Below are 24339 nucleotides of genomic sequence, written 5' to 3'. Positions count from 1 at the left end.
CCGGGTGCTCCGGTTTCCTCCCACGCTCCAAAGACGCACAGGTTTGTAGGTTAATTGGCTTCACTGCACATCTCGTATGTGTATGTGACAAATAAACTTGACTTGACTTGACTTGACTTGACTGTAAATTGCAAATTGCCCAGTGTGTCATTTGGTGCTAGTGTATGCAGTCATCGCTGGACGGCACGGAATCTATGGGCTGAAGGGTCTGTATCTCTAAAAGTCTTAAAGACCAATCCAGAGGAGGTTTTGCGAGATTGATCCTGGGAATGTTTAGATTAACGTATGAGGAGCGTTTGATGTCTCTGGGCCAGTACTCGATGGAGTTTAGGATGAGCGGGATCTTATTGAGGCCTACCTAATAATGAAAGGCCTGGATAGGGTAAATGTGGACAGGGTGTTTCCAGTAATGGGGGAGTCTAAAACTAGAGGGCACAGCCTCAGAATAAAAGGACGTACCTTTAAAATGGAGATGAGGAAGAATTTCTTAAGCCAGACGGTGGTGAATCTGTGGAATTCTTTGCCACATAAGGCAGTGGAGGCCAAGGCATTTGGTGTTTCAAGGCAGAAGTTGACAAGTTCCTAATTAGTACGGGTGTCAAGTCAAGCCAAGTTTATTCATCACATACACACACACGAGATGTGCAGTGAAATGAAAAGTGGCAATGCTCGCGGACTTTGTGCAAAAAGACAAACAAACAAACTACAAACAGAATTCAGAATTAAGGGACAGAGGTTTAGGGGTAATATGAGGGGGAACTTCTTTACGCAGAGAGTGGTGGCGGTGTGGAATGAGCTCCCAGTGGAAGTGGTGGAGGCAGGTTCATTGGTATCAGTTAAAAATAAATTGGATAGGCATATGGATGAGAAGGGAATGGAGGGTTATGGTATGAATGCAGGCAGGTGGGACTAAGGGGAAAAAAAAATTTGTTCGGCATGGACTTGTAGGGCCGAGATGGCCTGTTTCCGTGCTGTAATTGTTATATGGTTATATGTGGTTATAGAATGGAACAGAATATTATTTTACATATCAAATATTGTGGGTGGAAGGAAAAAGGGAAAAAAACAGCAATTTAAAAAAAAGCAGTAGAGTGGTTCAGTAAATGTTAGTCCCTGGTGAGATAGGTTTTTACAGTCCTAATGGCAGTGTCAGGGTTTAAGGTGAGAAGGCAGGAGAATGGTGTTGAGAGGAAAAATAGATCAGCTATGATCAAATGGCAGAGAGGTCTTGATGGGCTGAACGGCCTAATTCTGCTTCCACATCAAATGGTCTTATCAATTTTAGAGATGATATTTGAGGAAATGAATTTGTCCAGATAGTGAGGCCTCTAGATAAGTGCAGTGGGATTGTTTGTGTACATACACGACAAATTCAAGCTTTCACTGTTTGACTCTATTTCCTTTCAGTATGTCTCAAAACCCTTCAATCTGTTCAGTCTAATGTGCCTCTCGTGTCTTGAGGGCACTTTTCCCGTGAAGCTTTTGTACATTTTGCATGACAGGGCATCTGCATTTCTCTCTCACATTGTGGGACGGGACTTCTTAAAGGTACCTTGTATCAACGTTTAATCTCAGCTCCGCACCAAACTTTTCAATGACAAATTCTCCCCCAAACCTCTGCGAACTTGGTCTGTGCTGTTAACAATCGAGACTTGGAATCACCATTATTCTTCCTACAGATTCTCTTTCATCTTATTAATGTTATGAAAAATAACATGTTGTATAATAACGATTGAATTGATTGCGTGGAAACGGGCCCTTCGGCCCATCGAGTCGACACTGACCAGCGATCACCCATTCACACTAGTTCTGTGTTATCCCACTTTCTCATCCACTCCCTACGTACCAGAGGCAATTTACAGAGGCCAATTAAGCTGCAAACCTGCACGCCTTTGGAATGTGGGTGGCAAACCCTCATGGTCACAGGGCGATATGCAAACTCCACACAGACAGTATCTGAAGTCAGGATTGAACCCGGGTCTCTGGTGCTGTGAGCCAGCGACTTGCCCAGTTGCACAACTGTATCTCTGTGTATTTAGCAAATTCTGATTTTTTTTGCTAAAACACAGTTGTTGCCAGAGATGTGCGGGTGCTGTCTGTGTGGAGTTTGTACGTTCCCCCTGTGATCTGCGTGGGTTTTCTCCGGGTGCTCCGGTTTCCTCCCACACTCCAAAGACGTGCAGGTTCGTGTGTTAATTGGCTTCTGTAAATTGTCCCTAATGTCAGACAGAATTAGTGAACGGGTGATCGCTGGACCGGCACGGACTCGGTGGGCCGAAGGGCCTGTTTCCACACAGTATCTCTGGAAAAAAAATGAACAATCTATAGGTCAGACGGTATTTGTGGAAAGAAAAACTGAGTTAACATTTCAGTGGTACATGAGATGGGATATATTGTTTTTCACCAGCGGGCAGGTTAACCATATAAGATGCGGTTATGGGGACACAAATCATTACATTATGAGGAATGATATATAAAATGGGGTGTATTCTCTATGTTAAAGATTAGGGGGCTTTGTTTCATTGATGCTGTCAAGTAATTAAAGGAATTGGAAGAGTATATAGAGAAAGCTTCCTCTTGGTCTGGGAGCCAGGTTGTTTGGGAAATTAGGAAGCTGCTACTCAGACAGGGCGGCAGAGATTTGGAGCTGCCTTCTGCACATCACGTTAGTTTATTGTCACGTGTACCGAGGTACAGTGAAAAGCTTTTTGTTGCGTGCTAACTGGCCAGCGGTTGATTTTACGGGGAAATTACGGTCGAGTTGCAGGTATTGGAAGCAGGTAGGGAGACTGACAAAAACCTCCGGGAACCGCACGGAAACCTTGGGTGGGGCGCAAAGGTTTCCGTTCAGGTTTCCCAAGTGGGACGGGGGCAGTACAGTGTTTGCAGTGCTGGAGTCCTAGGTTCGATCCTGACTACGGGTGCTGTCTGTACGGAGTTTGTGCGTTCTCCCCGTTTTAATGGGCTCGGTATAAGTGTAAATTGTCCCTAGTGTGAGTAGGATAGTGTCATATATTATCAATGTTTAAAACTTATTCCAATAATAGTGCGGGGATCGCTGGTCAGTGCGGACTCGGTGGGCCGAAGGGCCTGTTGCCGCGCTGTATCTCCAAACTAAAATGATGATGCAACTCTGGAGAAGCTTTCCTTGCTGATTTTCCATTTGTCTCGGAGCCAGTGTGTAATAGAGAGGGAGTCATGGCTCTGGAATGTTACACGTATATTTAAACATTTATATTGCTAAGCCAACATCTTAAATGGCACACCAAAAGAAATATTGAACAGGGCGACGTCTATTAATACACCGACTGTATAATTATAGACAGCACGGCAAGTTGCTCATCGCCACAGACTATTTTAGGCTCTTTTGTTCCTCTCTCAATAACGCTACCTCTGTTGTGAAATCCACTCGCTGTGTGTGAACCGATGCAAGTTCTTAACACCATCAAGATAATTTTAGCAGTGATGTTATCCTGAAAACAAAACTGATAGAATCTATCTATTTGGAGATATCGCTTCATATTTTGCTTGGGCAGCTTACAACCCAGCGGTAGGAACGATGAATTATCTAGATGTAGGTAACCTCTACAAACACTGCCCCCCCCCACCCCCCCCCCCCCCCCACCCCCCCCCCCCCCCCTTCCGCGCCCCTTCCTCTGCTAAAAGTCCATTAACCAGTTCTATTCTTTTACAGCGATGTATCTCTCTTGGGATCACGCGGTTCCCAGCCAACAATCAGCCTATCGGGGAACCTCCCTCCCTGCCTGAGGTCATCTGTTGGAAGCCCTGATTTGTTGGGTCTTTTCTTGCTTCCAGTTCTCCTACCTCCATTTCCCCCTCCCCCACCCCCCCCCCCCCACCCCCAATATTCAGTTGGAGAGCCCGAGCCAGCTGCCTGCCCCTTTTCCGGGGTTACGTCCGCGCCCTGGTGGTGTTAGAGAGGGACTACACGCTCTGCATTGGCACTCTGGGGGATTTCCGGGACCACTGGGCACCGCAGGGGGTGGGATGTGTCCTGGACAAGGATTACGATATAGTTATTTAGTAGAGTTTACTTAGTATATTTGTTTGACTTGTACTATGGCGGTGGGTTCTTGTTTTGTTTCATTGTGTTGTAAATATTATTTTAATATTTGCATAAATATTTTTGATTTAAAAAATAAAAGTTAAAAAAAAAAAAAGACCAATCAGTTGAAGAAGTGTCCTGACCTGAAACGTCACCTATCCATGTTCTCCAGAGATGCTGTTTGACCCACTGAGTTACTCCAGCATTGTGAGTCTATCACTGATGGAAGTTAACCCTGGAGACTTGTCCCTGATCGTGGGAACCCTAAATGCCCCTGTCCCACGGTACGAGTTCATTCCAAGAGCTCTCCCGAGTTCGCCCAGATTTGAACGTGGAGATTTACGGTAATGGCCACTCGTCGGTACTCGGGGCTCTCGTGGACATTTTTCAACATGTTGAAAAATCTTCACGAGTCTTCCCGTGCTTGCCTGCCGTTAGCGAGTCTTCCCGAGTACCTGCCGTTAGCGTTACGAGCCGCTAAGTGACGTCCCTGAGCTCCGACGTACCCGCTACGTTCATTCTCCGCTTACCACGAATTTGATTTTTTTAAAACTCGGGAGAGCTCTTGGAATGAACTCGTACCGTGGGTCACGGCTATTAAATAAGATCGATCCAGATCGGTTCACAACTCATATCTGAAGGCCAATTCTCTACGGGAGGCCCTTGCATTTACCAAATGTGTGTTTGTTCTTTTTATAACATGAGGAGTATGCATTTGCTCGCGATTATGCCAAGTGTTCATAGCAAGTGACTGGGTTCGAATTTCACTCTTTTGATATTGTGGGTATTTTATTCATAGCTCTGGGTTTCTGAGACACATTCTCGTGACTTTGCCTTCAATGTTTGACGATCGCCCTTTAGGGAGGCTGATTGTTCAAGGTGAACAGCGTACAAGTCTACAAAGCCATTAGACTGCTATTCCAATGATCTGGCAGTACTGGGATACCTGATTAATTGAGGCTCCACAGCGATCTGTAAACTCACCGTGTGCAACCATTAATATTAAGCTCAAGTTGTAGCAACTTGACATCCTCCTGAAGAATTGCCCATACATTCTCGTAGGCAGTTCTAAGTGTTGACATTGGCAGGCCATTCTCTATATAGGGTGGTACGGTAGGGTAACAGTTAGTGCTACTGCCTCAAAGCTGTATTAAGTCCCGACCTCGGGTGCTGTCTATGTGGAGCTTGCATGCCCTCCTGAGGCTCCCGGTGAGTCATAGAGTGTTACAGTGTGGAAACAGGCCCTTCGGCCCAACTTGCCCACAAAGGCCAACATGTCCCAGCTACACTAGTCCCACCTGCCCGCGTTTGGCCCATATCCTTCCAAACCTGTCCTATCCATGTACCTGTCTAACTGTTTCTTAAATGTTGGGATAGTCCCAACCTCAACTACCTCCTCTGGCAGCTTGTTCCATCCACCCACCACCCTTTGTATGAAAAGGTTACCCCTCAGATACCGATTAAATATTTACCCCTTCACCTTGAACCTATGTTCTCTGGTCCTCGATTCACCTACTCTGGGCAAGAGACTCTGTTCATCTACCCGATCTATTCCTCTCATCATTTTATATATATAACCGGTTTCCTTCTACATCCCAAAGACATATTGGTTGGTTAATTGGATACTTCAACCTACCCCTTATAGAAGTCGGTAGGTGGGAGAATAGTGGGGGGGGGGGGGGGGGGGGGGGGGGGGGGGGGGGGGGGGGGGGGGGGGGTGGAAGGAGTTGATAGACATCTGAGAGAGAACAGGTTGCAGGGAAATAAGGGCATTGGGCGGAATGGTACTAATGGGCTTGCTCGGAGCTCCTGGAGCTAACATAGACTTTCTATGTTCCATCAAAGATGCTTTCTACTTTCTATAGTTTCTTCTGCGCTAAAACATGAATTAAGGTGACCAGTTTGAAGAAGGGTCTCGACCCGAAATGTCACCCATTCCTTCTCTCCAGAGTTTCTGCCTGTCCCGCTGAGTTACTCCAGCATTTTGTGTCTACCTATGAATTAAGGTGACTTCTATGATTCCTCCAGCACTTTGTGTCTTCTTGTAGCATCTGCAGTTCCTTGTTCCTCACACACATAACCAGACACATATATACCCTGAGACCACACACATAGACACACACACATACGCACATGCACGCACACACATAGACATACACACCCAGAGACACACACGCACCCAGAGACAAACACACACACACACCCAGAGACACACACATACACCTACACAAGTGCACGCGCACACACTCACACACGCAGCCACCCAAACACAACCAGAGACATATATACCCAGAGACACACGCACACACACATGTATGCAGAAACACACATACACACACACAAAGACATACACATAAACACACGCCCAGAGACACACACGCACCCAGAGACAAACACACACACACCCACACACACACACCCACACACACACACACACACACACACACACACACCTACACTAGCACACACACACACACACACCTACACCAGCACACACCCAGAGACACACTCACACAGCCAGAGACACACTCACACAGCCAGAGACATATACACCCAGAGACACACACACACCTACACTAGCACACACACAGACACACACACATATATATATACATATTCAGAGACATGTATACATACACACGTACATATACCAACGGATGTACACACATGCATATACGCACAAACACACACACATGTATGCACACTCACACACACTCAGTAATTATTTGCCATGCTGCAGCAAGCAGTAAAGAATAGCAAATGGTGCTGAAACACCAAGGTGTTGTCGGGCATATGTACATATCCGTAGGGATAGAATTACCAAGGACGAGCAATGATGAATGAAGACAAAGATTCAGATTTAGTTGCAGCTTGTGTTTCCTGATGCATCTTGTACACTCTGCGGGATGTGTTTCACTGTGGTGCTGTTCCTTCAGTTTCACTGGGCACCGGCTCCTGGGTGTAAAATAACATGCAGGTGTTCACTGAGCACATCTCGTTTGTCTGTCATCAGCAGGTTTGCTGCTGGGATGTGGTTGCATGGAAGGGTTATTAGTTACTGGGACATATTTGTGGCGATGGACGTTGCATTGCCCACTCTGCACCAGTTGTAAATCGTGATTGGAAGTGAGCAGTGAACAGGGGAGTCCTGCACAGCTCATTCTAACGTTAACATCGAGCCCATCAGTCATGCCAACTCCAATACAGTAAAGTCACGGACTGACAGAGACCTGTCTGATCCGTTTATATCATTCCAGGCACAGGATAAACCCTTCATGGGTTGGAAGTGGAATGACAAATGATTTGTGTGGACAGTCACAAAATGCTGGAGTAACTCAGCGGGACAGGCAGCATGTGCAAGAAAGAACTGCAGATGCTGGTTTAAATCAAAGGTAGACACAAAATATAACTCAGCAGGTCAGGCAGCATCTCGGGAGAGAAGGAATGGGTGACGTTTTGGGTCGAGACCTTTCTTCAGATCCCTCTGAAGAACGATCCCGACCTGAAACGTCACCCATTCCTTCTCTCCAGAGATGCTGTGAGTTACTCAAGCAGTTAATCAAGTCTAACTGGTTTCATTCCCACAATTCTCAGTGCTGTTCTTGGATATCTATGCTTAATGGAACTCTACCTCAGCTCTGTCTGTTTCTCACAGAGTCAAACAGCACCAAAGCCGTCCTTCTGGCTAATGAACCTGCACTGGGTTAACTGGTCTTTGGTAAAATTGTAAATTGTCCCTAGTGTGTATGGTAGTGCTGGTGTATAGGGGTCATTGGTTGGCACGGACTCAGTAGGTGAAGGACTACTTTCCGCACTGTGTCTCCGAAGTCTAAAGTCCCTTTCCCTCCTTGCCCCACAGCCCGCCACCAATGACACCAAGTTGTGGCTCCAAACCCATGCTCTGGAGATTGTGTGAATGAACACAGAATGTGCATTTGCTCTGGGAACCATTATGAATGAGTTATGGGCCGTTGCCGCGACAACGGTTATGAATGAGCAGTGGCCAGTTGCCAAGGAGACTGTCGGTGAATAAGCAGTGATGTGTGGCCACAGAGATGGTGTGACATGACTCCTATCAGATAGGCTTCAGAAACGATGCATGTTTTAAAAGAGAAATCCTTGGTCAGGTACAAAACCATTTCAGATGCAACATCCCACAGCGTTGAAGGCTAAAGGCATCTAGAATGTAATGATGACGAGAGACGCTAAATTCTGGAGTAACTAAAAATATTCCGCGCTTGGCGTATTGCACGCAGTGGTTCCAAGATGGCGTCCAACCCAGGCGACTAGTTGCGTGCTGGCCACAGAAGTAGATCCCCAGTCACATATTACAATCGCTCCACACTCTTAAATCTCTGCACTGCAAATGGCTCAGTTGTAGTCACGTTTTGTCTTTCTGCTGGCTGGACAGCACAAAAGCTTTTCACTGACGAAGGGTCTCGACCTGAAACGTCACCCATTCCTTCTCTCCAGAGACGCTGCCTGTCCCGCTGAGTTACTCCAGCTTTTTGTGTCCACCTTCCTGTGTTTAAACCAGCACCTGCCGTTCTTTCCTACACAACTTTTCACTGTACCTCAGTACACGTGACAATAAACTAAACTGAAGTAGGTGTTGGTTGCCCCATTACAGGAGGATGGGAGGCAGCAGAGAGGGCATTTACCAGAATGCTGCTTGTATAAGCGGGTATTGGCTGCAGGGAGAGGGTGGACAAACATAGACAATAGACAATAGGTGCAGGAGTAGGCCATTTGGCCCTTCGAGCCAGCACCGCCATTCAATGTGATCATGGCTGATCACCCCCAATCAGTACCCCGTTCCTGCCTTCTCCCCATATCCCCTGACTCCGCTATTTTTAAGAGCCCTATCTAGCTCCCTCTTGAAAGCATCCGGAGAACCTGCCTCCACCGCCCTCTGAGGCAGAGAATTCCACAGACAGACCACTCTCTGTGAGAAAAAGTGTTTCCTCGTCTCCGTTCTAAATGGCTTACCCCTTATTCTTAAACTGTGGCCCCTGGTTCCGGACTCCCCCAACATCGGGAACATGTTTCCTGCCTCTAGCGTGTCCAAGCCCTTAACAATCTTGGATTGTTTACTCCAGAGCACCAGAGGTTGAGGGGAGACCTGATCTATATGAAATGATGAGGGGTAGAGAGGGTAGATAGTCAGAGTCTTTTTCCCAGGGTGGAAATGCCAAAAGACCAGAATAGAATAGAATGCCATTTATTGTCATTCAAACAGACATGGTTCGAACGGAATTTTGTTCCTTCAGTCCTAACATTTAAAAAAAACCAAGACACAGAATTAACACAATTTACATAAACATCCATCACAGTGGATCTCCAAACACCTCCTCACTGGAGAGCATAGTTTACAGGTAAGGGGCAACATGTAAAGGAGAGGTGTGTGTCGCATGTCTACAGGGAGGTGAGTGCCTGGAACGAGCTCCCGGGATGTAGTGGAGGCAAACCCGACAGTGGCAGGGTTTAACAGATGGGTATTAATAGACTATGTTCAGAGGTCTTTGATGGAGAGGGATAGAGGTCTTTAAAATGAAGAGGGATAGACAGAGTTGATGTGGACTCCCGATTGAGAATAGGGAAGATTCAAACAAGAGGACATGACTTCAGAATTAAGGGACAGAAGTTTAGGGGTAATATGAGGGGGAACTTCTTTACTCAGAGAGTGGTAGCGGTGTGGAATGAGCTTCCAGTGGAAGGGGTGGAGGCAGGTTCATTGGTAGCATTTAAAAATAAATTGGATAGGCATATGGAGAGAAGGAATGAGGGTTATGGACGTTTCAGGCATCGAAGACCCTTGTTTGGATCTTGGCCTGTCGTGCTGTATGCCATAGTTATATTGTGGATCTTGGCTGGATAGGGCCAGTAACTACGACAGGCAGCACTGCTTTGCTGAATTTGTGAGGATCGAGACCCTTGTTTATCTTGGTGTCCTGTATGCCACAGTCATTGTGGTCCTTAGGGCCAGTTCTACGATTGCCACCTTTGCTGTTTGTAGGATCCTGCTGTGTAAATATAGTCTGCTTTGCTTCTCACCGGATAACAGTGACTGCACTTCAATATGCGAATAGAAATGCTTTCTCCTTGCTTCACCTCAAGTTACCCGGGATGGTCTCACTGATCATGGAGAGGGCAAGAGATTCAACTAGCTAGCTGTCGTTTTCAGTTTTATTCTTGGTAATAAATTCACGTAATAGACTATACCCTGGTTCTGTGTGATTACCAGTGGCCCAGGTCACCAGGTTAGCAAAATAAATCATCCCAGGTGCCATAAATTAGTCCCAATGCCCTTGGTAAAGGGAAAAAGTCAACGCATCCAGTCATTGAGGCAGGAACTATAACAACAGCACGGTAGCGCAGCGGTAGAGTTGCTGCCTTACAGCGCCAGAGTCCCCGGTGTAGAAGTACCAATCTGGTCTCCTAATCTGAGGAAAGACACTCTTGCCATAGAGGGAGTACAGAGAAGGTTCACCAGACTGATTCCTGGGATGGCAGGACTTTCATATGAAGAAAAACTGGATAGACTCGGCTTGTACTCGCTAGAATTTAGAAGATTGAGGGGGGATCTTATATAAACTTACAAAGTTCTTAAGGGGTTGGACAGGCTAGATGCAGGGAGATTGTTCCCCATGTTGGGGAAGTCCAGAACAAGGGGTCACAGTTTAAGGATAAGGGGGATGTCTTTTAGGACCGAGATGAGAAAAACATTTTTCACACAGTGTGGTGAATCTGTGGAATTCTCTGCCACAGAAGGTAGTTGAGGCCACAGTTTGTTGGCTATATTTAAGAGGGAGTTAGATGTGGCCCTTGTGGCTAAAGGGATCAGGGGGTATGGAGAGAAGGCAGGGATGGGATACTGAGTTGGATGATCAGCCATGATCATATTGAATGGCGGTGCTGGCTCGAAGGGCCGAATGGCCTACTCCTGCACCTATTTTCTATATTTCTATGTTTCAATGGTACGTTACAGTTGTACAAGAAGCTGGCGGGACCACATTTGGAGCATTGTAGAAACAAGGAACTGCAGATAGACACAAAAAGCTGGAGTAACTCAGCGGGACAGGCAGCATCTCTGGAGGGAAGGAATGGGTGATGTTTCGGGTTGAGATCCTTCTTCAGACTGCAGATGCTGGTGCCTCCTTCTATATTTATTCCACTGTCTACACAACTCTGCTTTCTGTCTGTCTCACACCTCCTGTTTTGATCTCTGGCCTTAGTTCCAACTATCTGCCTATTAAAGCCTCCCCTCGTCACTGCCCACCTATTACCAGATACATGTTCCTCTGGCCCTCCTCTCTCCCCCCCCTCCTCCCCCCCTCCTCCTCTCCTACATAATCAGTCTGAAGAAGGCTCCCTGTTCAAAACATCACCTCTTCCTTTTCTCCAGAGATGCTGTCTGACCCGCTGAGTTGCTCCAGCATTCTGTATGTATCTTCGGTATAAACCAGCATCTGAAATTCCTTCCTACACATATAAAGACCTAATAATGGCCCTGATTGGCAAGGCTTATGAAAGACGAAAGCACTGGCACGATGGGCCGAGCGGTCTCAGTCTGTACAGCAAGATTCTGGAGGAAGAGTGGGGATTGAGAGACTGAAACATCGACACAGGGCAAAAGGATGCAGGAAGAGGGGCAAATTGAAGCACAAATTAACCGTGCGTTCTGCTATGCTCATGGAATAGTGAAAGCAAGGAGTTGCTGAACAAAAAAAACAAATGTTATTTTTCTCGCTACATTCAGGGAGCTGCTGGATATTTTAGTTTTTGCAAAGGAGGCAGTATTTTTTTTCTGCTGGTTTTGCTCTTCACTCGGGGAGGTTTACTGCAGCAGAGTCACCTGATCTCATGAAAATGCATGAGAAATATCTTCCACGGTGAAGCTGCTGAGCGTGCAGAATGTGAGACTGGTCTAACTGCTTCCTTAGACCCTGAGAGGACGGGATGGAACTGAAGATGTAGGAACACCTCACCGTTTGGGAACTGCTCCCTGCCATCCATCCTAAGGAAGGTGTCTCTCTACATCATCGTCTATATCTCTCGTTTCCCTTCCCCTGACCAGTCTGAAAAAAGGTCTCGACCCGAAACGTCACCGGTTGCATTCTCCCCCGAGATGCGCTGCCTGTCCCGCTGAGTTACTCCAGCTTTTTGTGTCCATCTTCGATGTAATCCCAAGGCTCTATAAGGCGCTGGTCAGAACGAATTTTGAGTACCACAGGCAATTGTGGGCCCCATATCTGAGGAGGGATGTGCTGGTACTGTAGAGGGTCCAGAGGAGGTTTACAAGAATGATCCCAGGAATGAGTGGGTTGACATATGATGAGCGTTTGATGGCACTGGGCCTCTACTCTCTGGAGTTTAGAAGGATGAGAAGATGGAGTCAATCAATGCCTACTATGTTCTTTTGTGCTATCAGGGACACATGACAATAAACTCACTTGAACTTGATGAGGGGGGACCTCATTGAAACTTAGCAAATAGTGAAAGGCCTGGATAGAGTGGATGTGGAGAGGATGTTTCCACTAGTGGGAGAGTCTAGGACTAGATGTCATAGCCTCAGAATTAAAGGACATTCTTTTAGGAAGGAAATAAGGAGGAATTTCTTTCGTCAAAGGGTGGTGTATCTGTGGAATTCATTGCCACAGACTTGGAGGCCAAGTTAGTGGATATTTAGTGAGGCTTGGGTGGGAATATGCTTTTGATTCTGCCATCCACTCATAAGGATAGATAGCAATTTGTGGAACTATGTTTGAGGATTTCAGGAACCCCAGATAGAATTGTGAAACAAATCCACTCTCCATGCTAATTGAGTTTTGGAAATGCAACAAGATGATGCATAAGGTCTTCATGAATATTCATGCAAGAACCCACAACACATTGAAATAAATCACAATGAAAGACAGTCATTGATACCAGAGCTTATTACAATTGAGATTCAACTGAAACCTGCCTCGCTATGCAAACAAGTCAACCTTTGCCATCCTTTCAGCTGATGTTCAATCCATTGTGTGGTGTTCTGATACATTGCTCATACTGTTGAGTGTGCTTGCCCTGGCTGAGCAAATCATAGAGTCATACAGCACAGAAACAGGCCCTTCAGCCCATCTTCCCCCTTGCTGACCAAGCTGCCCCCATCTATACTAATGTGTAGGAAGGAACTGCAGGTGCTGGTTTAAACTGAAGATAGACACAAAAAGCTGGAGTAATTCAGCGGGACAAGTAGCATCTCAGGAGAGAAGGTGTAGATGGAAGATCTGGAGTAACTCAGCGGGACAGGCAGCATCTCGGGAGAGAAGGAATGGGTGGCATTTCGGGTTGAGACCCTTCTTCAGACTGATGTCAGGGGTGTGGGAGGTACATAGATAATGAAGTGTAAAGTGTAAAAGGTGTGGAGAGACGGAATGGGTGACATTTCGGTCTTTTCAATCTGAAGAAGGGTCTCGACCCGAAACATCACCCATTCCTTCTCTCCCTAGATGCTGCCTGTCCCACTGAGTTACTCCAGATCTTCCATCTACACCGGTCCCAGGTTTAATTTCATTAGTTTTTCATCCAGGTATTTTATTTCATTCATATATTTAAATTATACTGTTTTATTCTTAATATTTTACATTTTGTTCTTAATTGTTTATTGTATGTGGTGTTGTTACTTGCGAGCGGAGCACCATTGCAAATTCCTTGTATGTGTATGTACTTGGCCAGTAAACTTATCCATTCATTCATTCATTCATTCATTCATTCATTCATCCATTCATTCATCCATTCATTCATTCATTCATTCCATTCATTCATTCATTCATTAATTCATTCATTCATTCATTCATCCATCATTCATTCATTCATTCATTCATTCATTCATCCATGCATTCATTAATTAATTCATTCATTAATTAATTCATTCATTCATTCATTCATTCATATCCCCCAAACCTAATGTGTAGGAAGGAACCACAGATGCTAGCTTACCCCGAACATAGACACAAAATGCTAGAGTAACTCAATCGGATCGGCAGCATCTCTGGAGGAAAAGGGTGGGTGACGTTTCGTGTCTGAAGAAGAATTACAACCCGAAACATCACCCACCCTTTTTCTCCAGAGATGTTGCCTGACCTGCTGAATTACTCCAGCACTCTGTGTCTAAAGGGCCTGCCCCACGATGCGAGTTCACCCAAGAGCTCCCCCGAGTTTAAAGAAAAAATCAAACTCGTGGTATTCTACGACCTCCCACGAGTATGTTCACGAACTCCTGCGAGTAAAAGTAACGTTTTATTTCATCACGAGGATTATTTTCTCTTGAAGTTTTTTCAACACCGTGAAAAATGTTCACGAGTAAAAATATACTCGTGATGAAAATAATTTTTCACCAGGATCAGTCTCCTCAGAACCTGGTGAACTTCTACCGCTGCACCATCGAGAGCATCCTTACCAACTGCATCACAGTATGGTATGGCAACTGCTCTGTCTCCGACCGGAAGGCATTGCAGAGGGTGGTGAAAATTGCCCAACGCATCACCGGTTCCACGCTCCCCTCCATTGAGTCTGTCCAAAGCAAGCGCTGTCTGCGGAGGGCGCTCAGCATCGCCAAGGACTGCTCTCACCCCAACCATGGACTGTTTACCCTCCTACCATCCGGGAGGCGCTACAGGTCTCTCCGTTGCCGAACCAGCAGGTCGAGGAACAGCTTCTTTCCGGCGGCTGTCACTCTACTCAACAACGTACCTCGGTGACTGCCAATCACCACCCCCCCCCCCCCCCCCGGACACTTATTATTATTTATTCAAATCGTTTGCTATGTCGCTCTTCAAGGGAGATGCTAAATGCATTTCGTTGTCTCTGTACTGTACACTGACAATGACAATTAAAATTGAATCTGAATCTGAATCTGAATCTGAATTTTTAGTTTTTACTCGTAGGAGCTCGTGAACATACTCGCGTTTTCTCAAGCAGGGGTAGATTATGCCAAGTGGCGAGGTGCTGGAGGAACTCAGTGGGCCAGGCGGCATCTGTGGAAGGAAATGGACAGATGACATTTCATGTCAGGACTGTTGGATATAGATCAGACTCACACAAAGTGATTAGAATCCATAGTCTTTTATTAGCAACTCTGCAGAGGAAACTCAAAGAGCTTTCATCTCAGCATGCATACTACTAGTGTAATAGAGATAGAGAGAGGGATAGCTCTCTAATAAGCCTGTGGGTGGACCCAAAGATCCTATAATGAGCAAGATAGATCACTCGACGAAAAAGACATAGTACGGTCATGGGCAGATTCATGGGTAATTTTTGGCCCCATTTCCGTAACCGGCTTCCGTCTCCGCACCAAAGATCCCGTAGCGGAGCAAAGATACTAGTGCGGAGACGGAAACCGGTTACGGAAACATCCTCGTAAAAATAAAAGTTATTTGGTAAAAATCTTCTCCTCATTTTCAGAATTTTAATTTATTAACACAAACTGTTCCCCCGCAACGTTGATTACACTGTCGGGTCAGGTCGGGTCGGGTCGGGTTACTGAAATGGATGAAAAAAAGGCCCACGTTCCGCTCCGTTGCGTACTACACGTCAGCCCATTGCATTTAGCAGGAGTGGTCTATCTTGCTCCGCTATAGGATCTTTGGGCAGAGCCACAGTATGAGTGACACTAATCTACAGGACACGTCTTCAGACCGATGGAGTTAGAGGGGAGAAAGCCGGGTAAGAGAGTTGAGGGGAAGAGTTGAGAAAAATACTGGTATGTGGGCTCAAGTGGGGAGGGTTGGTTGGCAGATGGATGGAGATAGTAGCAAAGGCTAGAGGTGACACGGAGACAGAACGGTCTCAGATGAGAAAGGAAGTGGAAGACTGAAACATAAAACTCTATTTCACCTCAACATCTCCCGGGAAGTGAGTATTGGATTTCAAAATGCAATGTCAAAGTCTGTCTAATCAAGACTTGGGTTTCGTATTGGCCTCGAGTGTTAGGATGCTGCCTAACATGGGCACCACTTGCCGATTTAAAATAACAAAAAGAAAGCTGTTTCAAGCTCTCAGTGTTGAGAACTTTCATTGAAGGACTTTGTTGGAAGGTGTGTGTATGTCAACGTATGTGTGTGTTGGTGTGCCTCATTGTGTATGTGTGTCCTGCAATGTGTATGTCAACGTATGGTGTGTGAGACAGTGTGTGTGTGTGCCTCAATGTGTATATGTATGTGTGTGTGTCAATGTGCTAATGCCAATGTGTGTCTTGACAATGTGTGTGTGTTTGTGTGCCTCATTGTGTATGTGTGTGCTGCAATGTGTATGTCAACGTATGTGTGTGAGACTGTGTGTGTGCCTCAATGTGTATATGTGTGTGTGTGTGTGTGTCAACGTGCTAATGCCAATGTGTGTCTGACAATGTGTGTGTGTGTGTGTTCTTCAATACACATCAGTGTGTCTCAATGTTTATCAATGTGATTAAAGATAGACAAAAAATGCTGGTGTAACTCAGCGCGACACGCATCATCTCTGGAGAGAAGGAATAGGTGATGTTTCGGGTCTTGACCCTTCTTCAGACTGACTGAATGAATGAATGAATGAATGATTAAGTTTATTGGCCAAGCATTCACATACAAGGAATTTGCCTTGGTGCTCCGCGCGCAAGTGACAACATGACCTACAGTGACAGTTAGGAATGACACATAAAACTTTAAACATTAATAATAAAACATGAAGAAGAGTCTCGACCCGAAACGTCACCCATTCCTTCTCTCCAGAGATGCTGCCTGTCCTGCTGAGTTACTCCAGCATTTTGTGTCTAACTTCGATTTAAACAGCATCTGCAGTTCCTTCCTACTTATTTTCTCCCAGTGATTCCCAGAGTAAATACAAAACATGGGAAAGCAGGATTTAGTTACTATGCAACAAATAGCTGGAATAAACTTCCTGAAGATTTAAGACTTGCCTCAACTTTGACCACTTTTAAAACAAGACTGAAAATTGTTATGTTTACTTTAGCTTTCAGCTAAGTCTTAACTACATTGCACTTTTAACTTTTGCACTTTTCATAATGCATTTTTAATTTTGCTTTTCTTTTCTTTTAGTTCTATTTTATTTCATTTTATTATTTCATTTTATTGTATGACATGTTTTTATGTGAAGCACTTTGAGTCTGCCTCGTGTATGAAATGTGCTATATAAATAAAGTTGCCTTGCCTTGCTTTCTCTCGTTTGCATTCTGATGAACGGCCCCAGACCTGTAACGTTGATTGGATACACATATTGGCCAGCTCAGCTGTGTTGCGGGTGCAGATCTAACATGACATTATTCTCTTTTGCCTCCACAGTATTGTTGCAACAACAGGGGCAGAATTCGACCTTCGAACGCTGCGTGCGGTTAGGGTCCTCCGACCCTTGAAGCTGGTTTCTGGAATTCCAAGTAAGTATTGCTCCTTGTTCCAGAGACAGACACAAAATGCTGGAGTAACTCAGCGGCACAGGCAGCTCCTCGGGAGAGAAGGAACGGGTGACGTTTCGGGTCGTGCCTCTTCTTCTCCACCCGGAACGTCACCCATTCCTTCTCTTCAGAGATCTGCTGCCTGTCCCGCTGAGCTACTCCAGTACGAGTAACGGTAGGTACTCGGGAAATCCGGTAAACTCGTGACGTTTTTTCAACACTGTGAAAAATGTCCACGAGTAAAAAAATACTGGTGATGATTTTAACCTTTTACTCGTACGAGCCCCAACGTACCCGCTACGTACATCATTACACGAGCTGGAATCAGGGGAGAACTCTTGAATTACCTCATACAGTGGGACAGTGTGGTGGTGCGTGCTTTAAAGGTTCAGTGTTGATAAAGTGGGATTGGACAGCAGAACTCTTGCAACCAGCACGGATATGACAGGCTCCCTCTGCTCTCATTTCCGTGGTCTTCACCTTCTTGTGTGGGAGTAGGGTCTTGACCCGAAACGCCACCTATGTATTTTCTCCAGCGATGCTGCCTGACCCGCTGCGTTACTCCTGCTCTTATTGTGCAGTTTTATTTTGTAAACGGGCATCTGCAGTTCCTGGTTTCTCCAACAGTGGGCTTTCTATGCTTCCAACCGGGGAACACATTGAAACATAGAAACATAGAAATTAGGTGCAGGAGCAGGCCATTCAGCCCTTCGAGCCTGCACCGCCATTCATATGATCATGGCTGATCATCCAACTCAGTATCCCGTACCTGCCTTCTCTCCATACCCCCTGATCCCCTTAGCCACAAGGGCCACATCTAACTCCCTCTTACATATAGCCATTGAATTGGCCTCAACTACACTCTGTGGCAGAGAGTTCCAGAGATACCACTCCCTGTGTGAAAAAAGCTTCTTCATCATAAACGAGCTGGTTTTCAAGGATTTCTTGGGAGAACTCTTAAGCTGTGACCCCTTACCTGGACTTCCCTAACATGCGGGAACAAGGTTCCTGCATCTAAGGTGGGATTCCAACCCCTTAAGAATTTTGTAAGTTTCAATAAGATCCCCTCTCAATCTTCTAAATTCTAGAGAGTATAAACCAAGTCTATCCAGTCTTTCTTCATAAGACAGTCCTGACATCCCAGGAATCAGTCTGGTGAACCGTCTCTGCACTCCCTCTATGGCAATAATGTCCTTCCTCTGATGTGGAGACCAAAACTGTACGCAATACTCCAGTGGGCTTTCTATGCAAGACCCTGAGACCCAGACCATGTGTCTGGTGGCAGGAAGGTGCTGATGGAATGTATTTTTGTTTTTCAGGTTTACAAGTTGTGCTCAAGTCCATCATGAAGGCGATGATACCCCTGCTACAGATCGGCCTCCTGCTGTTCTTTGCCATCTTGATGTTTGCCATCATTGGGCTGGAGTTTTACATGGGCAAATTTCACAAAGCTTGCTTCGACACCAACCGTACGTCCAAGTGCCTTCTTATCTACATTCAGATATGTATCCAATTTGTGCAATGTTTACCCACAGATTTTGAGCGTGCCTTTATAGCGTTGCATAGAGTCCTAGTGTTGTCTCCATAGTGACGGAGTGGGTAGAGCTGCTGCCTCACAGCGCTAGAGACCCGGGTTCGATCCTGATCTCAGTTGCTATCCATGTGGAGTTTGCACGTTCTCCCAGTGACCGCGTATGCTCTGGTTTCCACCCACATCCCAAAGACGTGCGGATTTGTAGGTTAATTGGCCCTTTGTAATTTCCCCCCTAGATGCAACTACATTTAAATTAGCTCTTTCTTCCCAATAACCCTTTCTGGCTTAAGCCCTCCCTTCACCACCTCCAGTTTCAATTCCATTTGGAATATTTTGGAGGACCAAGAAACCAAGAACCAAGAACCCTAGCATGTAGGGAGCGGATATGAAAATGAGATAGCATAGAACTTGTGTGAATGGGTGATCAATGATTGGCATGATGGGCCGAATGGCCAGTTACCATGCTGTATCTCTCAACTATAAACTCACCAAATATAAAGTATTTCATATCTTCTTAAGACACAGAAGGAGAATGTTCGGCCCATCCTGTCCATTGTAGGTTCAATCCACCATATATTCCTACGCAACCTGTTATCGATCACATGCCAATCAATTCTCCCTGATTCCCATGCACACAGATACGTACACAGGAGGAATAGGCCATTAGGCCCTTCAGTAAGAAGGTGGGTGACACAGTGCTGTAGCTGGTAGAGATGCTGCTTCCCAGTACAGGAGACCCAGGATGGGCCAAAGGGCCTGTGTCCGTGCTTCTTGACTCCATAACTCTAGAACTTGGTTGCAATGTTTGCTTCCTTGCAACAATTACGATATTTTGTTGCCGACAGACTAATAAATGAGTCTGAAGAAGGGTTTTGGCCCGAAATGTTGCCTATTTCCTTCGCTCCATAGATGCTGCTGCACCCGCTGAGTTTCTCCAACAATTTTGTCTACCTTCGATTCTCCAGCATCTCCAGTTCCTTCTTGAACTAATAAATGCACCTCCTCGTCTCCAAATAAAGCAACAGAAAACGCTGGGAACACTCAGCGGGTCAGGAGGCACCTGCGGAGAGAGAAATCAATTAACGACTCAGGTCTGGCGCCCTTCATCAGAATGGAAGGGAGAGAAAATAACTAAGAAGGAACTGCACATGCTGGTTTAAATCGAAGATAGACACAAAATGCTGCTCAGTGGGACAGGCAGCATCTCTGAAGAGAAGGAATGGGTGACATTTCGGGTCGAGACCCTTCTTCAGTCAGTCCAGGGAGAAGGCAGGGGAATGGGGTTTGGAGGGAGAGATAGATCAGCCATAATAGTGTACTGTTCTGTGTCTTTTTTCTTTTTCTTTTTTTTGTTTTGTATGGATTTATTGACATTTGATCTGTTCAATTAATTTAATCAATCTCTGTAAAACACTTTGGTTCAAATACTGGTTTTGTTGAAAAGTGCTATATAAATAAACTTTATTATTATTATTATTATTATTATAATTGAATGGCGGGTGTAGACTTGAATGGCCCACGCAGGTCACGGGGAGAACGTGCAAACTCCGTACAGACAGCAGCGGAGGTCGGGATTGAACCCGGGTCAACAACTCTACCGTTGTGCCTAGTGGGGGTTGGATTGAGGCTTGAATGAAGTGCGTCGGATTGTTTAGATGGCGGCGCTGAAGGTATATTGTCTTGGTTTTGTTACCAGATGAGATCCTGGGCGAGTCTCCATGTGGGACTGATCTGCCAGCTCGGGTGTGTCCGTCCGGATCCAACTGCACTGGGTACTGGGAGGGTCCCAATTATGGAATCACACAGTTTGACAACATCTTGTTTGCTGTTCTCACCGTCTTCCAGTGCATCACCATGGAAGGCTGGACCGACCTCTTGTACGATGTGAGTAACACACCCTCTCTCACCTCTGCCCTGACATCCATTCACCCCTCCCATTATTTAACATATGGAGATGCGGTGTCATTTCATTTGTAGTATTTTGGAAAGCTTGCTTTAATGTTTTTCCTGAGATTCATAAAATTTTTAGTTTCTAACATTGATCAAGCAAAATTTTGTGTCTTTCTAATATTTCTTCAGCGAAATGATTTTTTTCCGGGATTAATAAAACATGGAATATTTTTAATTGGCCTCATTCAATTATATAGCCATCATTTATTGTGTAGGAAGGAACTGCAGATGCTGGTTTACATCGAAGATAGACACAAATGCTGGAGTAACTCAGCGGGACAGGCAGCATCTCTGGAGAGAAGGAATGGGTGACGTTTTGTGTTGAGACTCTCGACCCGAAACGTCACCCTGAAGTGCGTCGGATTGTTTAGATGGCGGCGCTGAAGGTATATTGTCTTGGTTTTGTTACCAGATGAGATCCTGGGCGAGTCTCCATGTGGGACTGATCTACCAGCTCGGGTGTGTCCGTCCGGATCCAACTGCACTGGGTACTGGGAGGGTCCCAATTATGGAATCACACAGTTTGACAACATCTTGTTTGCTGTTCTCACCGTCTTCCAGTGCATCACCATGGAAGGCTGGACCGACCTCTTGTACGATGTGAGTAACACACCCTCTCTCACCTCTGCCCTGACATCCATTCACCCCTCCCATTATTTAACATATGGAGATGCGGTGTCATTTCATTTGTAGTATTTTGGAAAGCTTGCTTTAATGTTTTTCCTGAGATTCATAAATGTTTTAGTTTCTCACATTGATCAAGCAAAATTTTGTGTCTTTCTAATATTTCTTCAGCGAAATGATTTTTTTCCGGGATTAATAAAACATGGAATATTTTTAATTGGCCTCATTCAATTATATAGCCATCATTTATTGTGTAGGAAGGAACTGCAGATGCTGGTTTACATCGAAGATAGACACAAAATGCTGGAGTAACTCAGCGGGACAGGCAGCATCTCTGGAGAGAAGGAATGGGTGACGTTTTGTGTTGAGACTCTCGACCAGAAACGTCACCCATTCCTTCTCCAAAGAGATGCTGCCCGTCCCGCTGAGCATTTTGTGTCTGTCTTTCCCATAAGGTATCGGGTTCATATTAAAATGAATGAGCTCAGATGTGAGGTTTTAAGAAGGCTGTGTGCTTTGGGCTAATAATGCATGCTGGCTGAATGAAAGCCTTAAGTGCCTGTCCAACTTACGCAATTTCTTCGGAGACTTGCCGGCACCCGTCATAGTCGCAGCAGGTCGCCAGAAATTTCCAACATGTTGAAAATCCAGCGGCAACCCGAAAAAGGTACGACCCTCTGGGCAACTACTCACCACCATACAGACATCAATCACCCCATGACATGTCTTCGAGGTGAGAGGCTCAAAGTTTAAAGGGGGAGCGCGAGGGATTTTATTTACACAGAGGGTGTAAGGTGCCTGAAACTCGCTAACAGAGGTGGTCAAGTCAAGTCAAGTCAAGTTTATTTGTCACATATACATACGAGATGTGCAGTGAAATGAAAGTGGCAATGCTCGCGGACTTTTGTGCAAAAGACAAACAACAAAACAACCAAACAAATTATAAACACAATCATAACACACATATTCTTTTACATAATAAATAATAGAAGGAAAAACGTTCTGTAGAGTTAGTCCCTGGTGAGATAGGCGTTGGTGGTGGAGAGGCCAGGTTTGGAGATTGTGTTGGGTTATAGGTTTGCAAGACATTTCATAAAGATTGAGGTGTGAGAAAGATGAGGTTTTTAACATATACAGTGTTCCTCTCATATAGTTCCAAATGGCACAGAAGGAGGCCTTTGAGTATATCGAGTGTATTCTGACTCCTCATAGTTTTTTTTTTTAGTTTTGTTTAGAGATATAGTATGTAAACAGGCCCTTCGGTCCACCTGGTCCATGCTGACCAGCGATCCCTGCACACCAACACTATCCTACACACACCTAGGGACAATTTACATTTATGCCAAGCCAATTAACCTACAAACCTGTACGTCTTTGGAGAGTGGGAGGAAACCGAAGATCTTGGAGAAAACCCATGTGGTCATGGGGAGAACGTGCAAACTCCGTACAGACAGCACCCGTAGTGAGGATGGAACGCGGGTCTCTGGCGCTGTGAGGCAGCAACTCTACCGCTGTGCCACCGTGCTCACTGTACTGTGCATTGTGCTATAATGTTGAAGGATATTTCGGAGATGGAGGAGTGAGGAAGGCGAGGTTTCCAACTAGTATATTACACTCATATAGTTCCTGATGGCACAGGATAGCTCTGCTGTGTTTAAGAACCCTATCTAGCTCTCTCTTGAATGCATCCAGAGAACCTGCCTCCACCGCCCTCTGAGGCAGGGAATTCCACAGACTCACAACTCTCTGTGAGAAAAAGTGTTTCCTCGTCTCCGTTCCTCGGCTTACTCCTTATTCTTAAACTGTGTGTGGCCCCTGGTTCTGGGCTCCCCCAACATCGGGAACATGTTTCCTGCCTCTAGCTTGTCCAAGGCCTTAACAATCTTATATATCTCTCACTCATCTTCTTAATACCTTCACGTTAATGTCTCCTCCCGAATCAGACGACTCTGGTTGGAATCACAACGCTATCATGCGTTGCCGTGTGTGATTCTGGCTACATCTCTCTGCCTTCAGTTCCCAGAGTGCAGTGATGTGAAGAGTCTCGGCATGCATCAGTGCACTTCCCTTTTTGTAAACTTGCTGTTGTGCCTTTCCTCGGGATATAGCAGTATCTGTGTACATTTGACAAATGATTTCAAAACCAGCCAGAGGATGAATTTTACAATCTGCTCACAGAGAGAGGCTGGCGTTGAAAACTTGGAAGAATCATTTGTAGGCTCGCAGCATGGAAACAGGCCCTTCAGCCCAACTCGGCCCACAAGTGTAGAATTAGGCCATTCAGTCCATCAAGTCTACTCTGCGTTCAAGAAGGAACTGCAGATGCTGGAAGATCGAAGGTACACAAAAATGCTGGAGAAACTCAGCGGGTGCAGCAGCATCTATGGAGCGAAGGAAATAGGTGACGTTTCGGGCCGAAACCCTTCTTCAGACTGATGGGGGTGGGGGGGGGGAGAAGGAAGGAAAAAGGGAGGAGGAGGAGCCCGAGGGCAGGGGGATGGGAGGAGACAGCTCGAGGGTTAAGGAAGGGGAGGAGACAGCAAGGGCTAGCAAAATTGGGAGAATTCAATGTTCATGCAAACTGGACGCAAGCAACCCAGGCGGAATATGAGGTGCTGTTCCTCCAATTTCCGGTGTTGCTCACTCTGGCAATGGAGGAGACCCAGGACAGATAGGTCGGATTGGGAATGGGAGGGGGAGTTGAAGTGCTGAGCCACCGGGAGTTCAGGTAGGTTATTG

General features: G+C 45.7%; 1 protein-coding gene across 1 annotated transcript in view; it reads left to right on the top strand.

Annotated features, from left to right (window-relative positions):
• LOC129714421 (voltage-dependent P/Q-type calcium channel subunit alpha-1A-like) overlaps positions 1-24339 on the top strand; it is a 261546-nt gene that overhangs the window by 97074 nt on the left and 140133 nt on the right. Inside the window, exons 5-7 of the mRNA XM_055664004.1 lie at positions 17383-17474; positions 18812-19070; positions 20697-20910. Of these exons, the coding sequence (XP_055519979.1) occupies positions 17383-17474; positions 18812-19070; positions 20697-20910 (565 nt within the window). The remainder of the gene's footprint in view (positions 1-17382; positions 17475-18811; positions 19071-20696; positions 20911-24339) is intronic.

This window comes from Leucoraja erinacea, chromosome 39, assembly GCF_028641065.1.
Source record: "Leucoraja erinacea ecotype New England chromosome 39, Leri_hhj_1, whole genome shotgun sequence".
NCBI lineage: Eukaryota > Metazoa > Chordata > Chondrichthyes > Rajiformes > Rajidae > Leucoraja > Leucoraja erinaceus.
The sequence above is the reverse complement of the archived record's forward strand: the minus strand, read 5'-3'. Positions and strand labels throughout refer to the sequence as shown.